The sequence below is a fragment of the Salminus brasiliensis genome, chromosome 16 (assembly GCF_030463535.1).
Source record: "Salminus brasiliensis chromosome 16, fSalBra1.hap2, whole genome shotgun sequence".
NCBI classification, from domain to species: domain Eukaryota; kingdom Metazoa; phylum Chordata; class Actinopteri; order Characiformes; family Bryconidae; genus Salminus; species Salminus brasiliensis.
Genome location: NC_132893.1, coordinates 36,662,304 through 36,672,303, shown reverse-complemented (window position 1 = coordinate 36,672,303; position 10,000 = coordinate 36,662,304). Strand labels below are relative to the sequence as shown.

The window sequence follows — 10,000 nt, the reverse complement described above, 5'->3', positions numbered from 1 at the left end:
CTGATTACAGACCCGTCTCCAACCTCACATTTATATCCAAGATATTAGAAAAAGCTGTGGCCCAACAACTCTGCTTATACCTGAGTAAACATGACCCAATCACAGCACAGAGACAGCCCTTCAGACCCAATCACAGCACAGAGACAGCCCTTCAGACCCAATCACAGCACAGAGACAGTCCTTCAGACCCAATCACAGCACAGAGACAGCCCTTCAGACCCAATCACAGCACAGACACAGCCCTTCAGACCCAATCACAGCACAGAGACAGTCCCTTCAGACCCAATCACAGCACAGAGACAGCCCTTCAGACCCAATCACAGCACAGAGACAGCCCTTCAGACCCAATCACAGCACAGAGACAGCCCTTCAGACCCAATCACAGCACAGAGACAGCCCTTCAGACCCAATCACAGCACAGAGACAGCCCTTCAGACCCAATCACAGCACAGAGACAGCCCTTCAGACCCAATCACAGCACAGAGACAGTCCTTCAGACCCAATCACAGCACAGAGACAGTCCTTCAGACCCAATCACAGCACAGAGACAGCCCTTCAGACCCAATCACAGCACAGAGACAGTCCTTCAGACCCAATCACAGCACAGAGACAGTCCTTCAGACCCAATCACAGCACAGACAGCCCTTCAGACCCAATCACAGCACAGAGACAGCCCTACAGACCCAATCACAGCACAGAGACAGCCCTTCAGACCCAATCACAGCACAGAGACAGCCCTTCAGACCCAATCACAGCACAGAGACAGTCCTTCAGACCCAATTACAGCACAGACACAGCCCTTCAGACCCAATCACAGCACAGAGACAGCCCTTCAGACCCAATCACAGCACAGAGACAGCCCTTCAGACCCAATCACAGCACAGAGACAGCCCTTCAGACCCAATCACAGCACAGAGACAGCCCTTCAGACCCAATCACAGCACAGAGACAGTCCTTCAGACCCAATCACAGCACAGAGACAGCCCTTCAGACCCAAGTCCTTCAGACCCAATCACAGCACAGAGACAGCCCTAGTGAAGATGACACACCATCTCCTTCCTGCCTCTGATCAAGGCTACGTATCTTTATTAGCTCTACTAGACCTCAGTGCAGCCTCTGATACAGTAGATCACACTATTCTACTAGAAAGATTAGAGAACATGGTTGGAATCACAGGAACAGTTCTATCGTGGTTCAGATCATATCTAACGGGACGCTATCAGTTCATAAAGTTAAAAGATTTATCTTCAAATTACACAGAAGTAAGATATCAGTCCAGTTCAGTTCAGCACTGATTATAAAATTCTTCTATTAACATATAAAGCCCTACATGGCCTCGCTCCTGAGTACCTGCAGGATCTGATTACGTATTACGAACCATCAAGACTACTTAGATCTCAGGGTGCTGGACTCTTACTTGTTCCCAAAATTCAGAAAACCTCAGCAGGGGGAAGAGCCTTTTCTTATAAAGCCCCCAACTCTGGAATAACCTTCCAGATAATGTTGGGGACTCAGACACAGTCTCAGTCTGTAAATCTAGGCTGAAACTCATCTGTTTAGTTCAGCTGTTGGTGATTAGTGTTTAGGTAAGGGTTGCAGGTGCAGGACGTTCTCAGACACGTTAAACCTAACTGGACTCTTAACTCTGCCACTATTAATATCACCACCATTACCCATCATTCCTCTCATCACTCTGACCATCACTGCTGTGACTGTATGAGTTATATTATATTATGATGATTTCGGCACACCTGAGCAGAAGAACAGTCTTGATGGTTAAGTGACTTTATCAATCATTTATAAATAGTTGATATAAAACAGTATTGATCAGTGTGTGCAGTGCAGTTCATGTCTGAACAGGAGAGAACGTTTATAAACGACACTGAGCTCCTTTATTTTCACAGATCAGCTTTCCATCGTATGATTCACTGATTACAATGATCAGACTAGCGGTCAGACTAGTGGTCAGACTGAAACACTGACCGGAGCGTCTGTTTCTGTTTTGATATCATGTTTTCTGATCCTCAAAATCAGCCCAGGTCAGTAGGAAGTAGTCCCGGCAGTTTCCATCTCACTGAGAACGTTCAGCTACTGAGAGTGACCAGTGTCCACTCTTCAGAGGAATGACGGCAGTCCTCGAAGTATGCAGTCAGTTTAACCCTTCAGAGGATGAACACTGACCCTGAACACAGAGCGACCTCTGCAGCTCCTCCTGTTTTACTGAACCTGTGGAAGCTATTACCCAGTGATGATTACTGACCAGCTGAAGCGCGCAATGTCCAGTTCTGTCACAGGAATGAACTGTAAGTCCCCTCACCAGGCTCCGCCCACTTATGCATTCTACCTTAGCTACTGTTGTGAGGTTGTGTGAAGTTTCACAGGCTGCTGATAAACATCTCAAATTCACAAATTAGCCTCCATGCTAATTTCAGCTCATTCACACAACGTTTCCCGACCTTTTGACCTTTTGCACAAAATAAACTTCACTTTATATGAACAGCAGCCGTGAACGCCATGAATTTGTGGGAGGAGCCTCACTGTGTGCATAAACAGTTACTATGGAGACCGTCTGTGAAGGACAGCTGTGTAAGCAAGTGGAGGTCCAGTGAAACATCGCTGAGCCCATAGCAGCAAATATCAGCAGGTCATCTCCCACTGACCCCTGGCCCGAGTGACCGCTGCATCAGTGCAAAACCCTTTAGCACCACGGAGAACACCGGTCAGGACCGCTGAGGGGCAGACAGGTCTGACTGGTTGTTACATTAATAATTAATAACTCCTGTGCAAAAAAAGAACTGCAATAACAGCTTTAATAACAAAGCGAAGACGGAGCGGTTCGAGGAGCCTTCATACAGTCCGACGCCTGAACGCTCGCCAGCGTCTCCAGTGTCTCCAGCGTCCTGAATGTTCTGCAAAGTTGCGTTCTGGAAATTTTGTAAACTTCTTGAATTTCTTAAAGATTAATGAGGATTCCTGAATTTCTTTAGTAGGATTTAGGATCAAGTTCGTTTTTTTTTCGGAATGAAGCAGGATTTCCCTTTTTTTTCGGAATGAAGCAGGATTTCCCTTTTTTTCGGAATGAAGCAGGATTTCCCTTTTTTTCGGAATGAAGCAGGGTTTTCCTTTTTTTCTAAATGAAGCAGGGTTTTCCTTTTTTTCGGAATGAAGCAGGGTTTTCCTTTTTTTCGGAATGAAGCAGGATTTCCCTTTTTTTCGGAATGAAGCAGGGTTTTCCTTTTTTTCGGAATGAAGCAGGGTTTTCCTTTTTTTTCGGAATGAAGCAGGGTTTTCCTTTTTTTTCGGAATGAAGCAGGATTTCCCTTTTTTTCGGAATGAAGCAGGATTTCCCTTTTTTCCGGAATGAAGCAGGGTTTTCCTTTTTTTCCGGAATGAAGCAGGGTTTTCCTTTTTTTCGGAATGAAGCAGGGTTTTCCCTTTTTTTCGGAATGAAGCAGGGTTTTCCTTTTTTTCGGAATGAAGCAGGGTTTTACTTTTTTTTCGGAATGAAGCAGGGTTTTCCTTTTTTTTCGGAATGAAGCAGGGTTTTCCTTTTTTTTCGGAATGAAGCAGGGTTTTTCTTTTTTTACGGAATGAAGCAGGGTTTTCCTTTTTTTAGAGGATGGAGCAGGGTTTTTTTCTTTTACGGGCCTTTCGGGCTTTCCGTCTGGACGTCAGAGCGAGTTTTGTGGCCTCTTTGAAAATGTCCTCCACATTCTCCCGGTATTTGGCTGAACATTCCAGGTAAAGCTCAGCGTTCATCTGCTTCTGCGTCTCCTCTCCCTAAAACATAAATAAAATAAATGCACTATAGCGCCTCCTACTGTTTAAACTTCAGCTTAATTTTTATATATATTTGTTTATCTTATAATAACTGCAGCTTTTAAACTTCTCTCTCTCTCTCTCTCTCTCTCTCTCTCTCACCTGTGTGTAGGTGATGGGCTCTTGCTCCATTGCTCTGAGTTTCCTCATCTTCTCCTTGTCCTTCCTCAGGTCAGTCTTGCAGCCAATCAGGATCATGGGAACGTCTCGGCAGAAGTGATGAACCTCAGGGTACCACTGCAGAACACAGAGAGATTAAAGAGCCTCTGTCCCACATTTCTCCCAAATCTCTCCGTACGTCACCCTTGATGCTCCTCAGTTCTTTAGCAGGTTTATGATCTCATCTCACTGAAATTGATAAATACCTTAATTACAACGTTTTCATAGCTGGTGGGGTTGGTGACATCATAGCAAACAAGGATCAGGTCTGCATTCTGATAGGACAGCGGCCTCAGGCGGTCATAATCATCCTGACCTGCACACACACACACACACACACACACACCGGTTTATTGTGTCTGCAGGTGAAGCATGGAAACTGTTTAACACTGCTGAAATAAGAGATTTAAGCTGAAGGTTGCTATGGCAAACACAATGACAGCACATTTATATACCAATATATATATATATATAAAAAAAAAGTGTTTGCCCCCCTCCTGATATCTTATTTTCTGCATGTTTGCCAGATTATGATTATTCAGATTATGAAACAAATGTAAATATTACACAAAGAAAACACGAATAAACACAAAACGCTGGTTTAAATGAAGGTTTTTATTATTAAGGGGAAACACTGCACCCCCCCCAACCCTAACCTGTTAAAACGGAAATGAACGGTGGTTTATCTCATCTTTGGAAAGAGTTCAGTTTCTCTAGACACCCAGGACTGATCCTGCCACACCTGCCCTCACTTAAACAGGACCTGCCTTCCACACAGTGAAGTTCCTCAAAACCTCGACATCAGGGGCCGGTCCAGCAGGGCTTTGTGTTTTTTACAGGATGGAGATGCCATGTTTGTTAAGCGTGCGTTAAAGAAGGTCATTTTAATTTTATTAAAATAAAATTATAATAATAAACCAAAGCAAACAGGATACCAAGGAAACAGAAACCGGATACAAAAAAACAAACACTGAAAAACAAAACTAACACACACACACACACACACACACACACACACACACACAAATGTGTTTTTTGGCAGAGCAGACAAAATGGCTGTGTGACATTTTCCTCGTCCCCCAACTTTCCCCTCCACCCTAAATAATGCAGCGGTTCCGCCCTGCTGCTGAAATGGACAGCACTATTTAAGGTGGAATGCAGAGTTAGTCCAGGCATAGGATCATGTCTATTAACCGAGCCTAGAGCACGGCAGATAGCCCCCTGCTACAGCGAACCTAAAGATCGGACGTGGGTCGGAACCTTAAAAGCTGATACCCAATCCATTAAAAAAGCCTCCCGCGACCTGAGTCACTGGATCGGATCGGGACGTCCCGAGTTATTGCTGTGATATGAACGGGAGCTGTACAGGCTGAGTCAGTGATGTGACGGAGGACGACTGTTCGAGACACAATTTTGGTACCAAACCACATCCTGCCCCAAACTTCCTGTTCTGCAGCTCTGATAAACAGCAGGCCGCAAGACCCGTCACACGCTTTCACAGAAACGTCTGTTCCACAGTATCAGCCACAGACTACAGGAACCGTTCCCTCACATCCCCCCGGCCAGTCGGACACACGCCTTCAGTACCTCTTTATATTTAGCTAGCAGCTAATGGAAGCTTATAGCCCCACGATTAGACTGCAGGTCTAATCTCCTCACACTGACACATACGGCCTTTTATTCGCTGATATACTGGAGCTGTCAATCATCACCTCTGGGAGGAGCACAGCAGGATATGATGCATCTGACTGAACTGCATAAACATTATGAGAAAGAATCCAGCTTTAGACTAGCATGCTAACATGCTAATTCAGTGCAACTGGGTCAACGCAAACGTCCCTTCACCTGGATACGTCCCTTCACCTGGATACGTCCCTTCACCTGGATACGTCCCTTCACCTGGGTACGTCCCTTCACCTGGGTACGTCCCTTCACCTGGGTACGTCCCTTCACCTGGATACGTCCCTTCACCTGGATACGTCCCTTCACCTGGATACGTCCCTTCACCTGGGTACGTCCCTTCACCTGGATACGTCCCTTCACCTGGGTACGTCCCTTCACCTGGGTACGTCCCTTCACCTGGATACGTCCCTTCACCTGGGTACGTCCCTTCACCTGGATACGTCCCTTCACCTGGGTACGTCCCTTCACCTGGGTACGTCCCTTCACCTGGGTACGTCCCTTCTTCCTACAGTGGGGACCAAACAACTGCTAAACAAACGGTCCACTGTTGGAGAAACTGCTCACTGACTTACTGCTGCTAAAAGTCCTGGAACAGTAACAGACTGAGAGGCTCTTCTTCTGCGCTTCAGTGGGTTTATGTGAGGGCCGTGACTGAATCGCAGTGGATCGTGGGTAATTGCCTTTCTGAAATGTGGCCTGATGTGGAAGTGTGAGTAATGGGACAGGGCCCATTGATGAAGTTGATGTGACTCTAAAACTCAAACTTTTGCACACATGGCCACGAACAGTAGACAGAGCGCGAGGCAGTGAGTCTGACACCAGTCTGAACGTCCATGTGACAGGAAGTGAGTTTACCTAAGATTCAGTCTGAAAGAGCTGCTTTACGTACAGGAAGTGGAGCTGTGGAGGTGGAGAACCACTTCCTGTTATCACGTTGCGGCACATTCAGGTTTGGGTTCGAACGCAAATATTCTACCCCAGCATCAACTACACACTCCGATCCACACTATACACACACACACACACACACACACACACACTATATACACACACTCCGATCCACACTATACACACACACACACACACACACACACACACTATATACACACACTCCGATCCACACTATACACACACACACACACACACACACACACTATATACACACACTCCGATCCACACTATACACACACACACACTATATACACACACTCCGATCCACACTATACACACCACACACTATATACACACACTCCGATCCACACTATTACACACACACACTATATACACACACTCCGATCCACACTATACACACACACACTCTATACACACACACTCAGATCCACACTATACACACACACTCTATACACACACAGATCCACTACTATACACATACACACTCTATACACACACTCAGATCCACACTATACACACACACTCTATACACACACACTCAGATCCACACTATACACACACACTATATACACACACTCCGATCCACACTATACACACACACACACACTCAGATCCACACTATACACACACACACACACTATTACACACACACACTCTATACACACACACTCAGATCCACACATACACACACTATATATATATATACACACACCACACTCTCTATACACACTCAGATCTCCACACTATACACACACATACACACACTCTATACACACACACTCTATACACACACTCTATACACACACTCAGATCCACACTATACACACACACACACACACACACACACACACACTCAGATCCACACTATACACACACACACACACACTATGTACACACACACTCTCTATACACACACTCAGATCCACACTATACACACACACTATACACACACACACACACTCTATACACACACTCAGATCCACAGTATACACACACACTATACACACACTCTCTATACACACACTCAGATCCACACTATACACACACACACACAATACACACATACACACACTCTATACACACACACTCTATACACACACTCAGATACACACACATACACACACACTCTATACACACACTCAGATCCACACACACACACACACACTATACACACACTCAGATCCACACTATACACAGACACTTCATACACACACACACTCTATACACACTCTATACACACACACTATACACACACACGCTATACACACACTCAGATCCACACTATGCACACACACACACACACACTATACACACACACTCTACACACACTCAGATCCACACTATACACACACACACACACACTATACACACACACTCTACACACACTCAGATCCACACTATACACACACACACACTCAGATCCACACTATACACACACACACACACACACACACACTCACTATACACACACTTAGATCCACACTATACACACACACACACTCAGATCCACACTATACACACAACACATACTCTATACACACACTCTATACACACACTCAGATCCACACTATACACACACACTTTATACACACACACACACACACACACTATTCACACACTCAGATCCACACTACACACACACACACACACATACACACTATTCACACACTCAGATCCACACTATACACACACACACACACACATGCACACTATACACACATTCAGATCCACACACACACTACACACATACACACACACACTATACACACACTCAGATCACACACACACACACACACACACACACACTATACACACACTCAGATCCACACACACTCTATACACACACTCAGATCCACACACACACACACACACACTATACACACACTCAGATCCACACTATACACACACACACTTCATACACACACACACACACACTCTATACACACACTCAGATTCCACACTATACACACACACACACACTATACACACTCTATACACACACTCAGATCCACACTATACACACACACACTCTATACACACACTCAGATCCACACTATACACACACACTCAGATCCACACTATACACACACACACTCTATACACACACTCAGATCCACACTATACACATACACACTCTATACACACACTCAGATCCACACTATACACACACACTCTATACACACACACTCAGATCCACACTATACACACACACACTATACACACACTCAGATCCACACTATACACACACACACCACTCTATACACACACACTCAGATCCACACTATACACACACACTCTATACACACACTCAGATCCACACTATACACACACACTCTATACACACACTCAGATCCACACTATACACACACACTCTATACACACACTCAGATCCACACTATACACACACACTCTATACACACACTCAGATCCACACTATACACACACACTCTATACACACACTCAGATCCACACTATACACACACACTCTATACCACACTCAGATCCACACTATACACACACACACTATACACACACTCAGATCCACACTATACACACACACACACTCTATACACACACACTCAGATCCACACTATACACACACACTCTATACACACACTCAGATCCACACTATACATACACACTCTATACACACACTCAGATCCACACTATACACACACACTCTATACACACACTCAGATCACACTATACACACACACACTATACACACACTCAGATCCACACTATACACACACACACTCTATACACACACACACTATACACACACTCAGATCCACACTATACACACACACTCTATACACACACTCAGATCCACACTATACACACACACTCTATACACACACTCAGATCCACTCTATACACACACTCTATACACACACTCAGATCCACACTATACACATACACTCTATACACACACTCAGATCCACACTATACACACACACTCTATACACACACTCAGATCCACACTATACACACACACACTATACACACACTCAGATCCACACTATACACACACACACACTCTATACACACACACTCAGATCCACACTATACACACACACTCTATACACACACTCAGATCCACACTATACACCCACACACCAGATCCACACACTCTATACACACACACACTATACACACACTCAGATCCACACTATACACATACACACTCTATACACACACTCAGATCACACTATACACACACACTCTATACACACACTCAGATCCACACTATACACACACACTATACACACACTCAGATCCACACTATACACACACACACTCTATACACACACACACTATACACACACTCAGATCCACACTATACACACACACTCTATACACACACTCAGATCCACACTATACACACACACTCTATACACACACTCAGATCCACACTATACACACA

At 44.8% G+C, this 10,000-nt stretch overlaps 1 protein-coding gene across 1 annotated transcript; it reads right to left on the bottom strand.

The window, feature by feature from the left end:
* Positions 1-1,869: 1,869 nt before the first annotated feature.
* On the bottom strand, positions 1,870-6,606 carry rhof (ras homolog family member F). Its single transcript, XM_072658210.1, has 5 exons — positions 6,551-6,606; positions 5,832-6,166; positions 4,185-4,294; positions 3,922-4,056; positions 1,870-3,780 (listed from the first exon to the last, which is right to left on the bottom strand). The coding sequence occupies exons 1-5, from the start codon at positions 6,604-6,606 to the stop codon at positions 3,613-3,615; spliced, it is 804 nt and encodes a 267-aa protein (XP_072514311.1). The 3' UTR covers positions 1,870-3,612.
* Between the last annotated feature and the right edge of the window lie 3,394 nt (positions 6,607-10,000).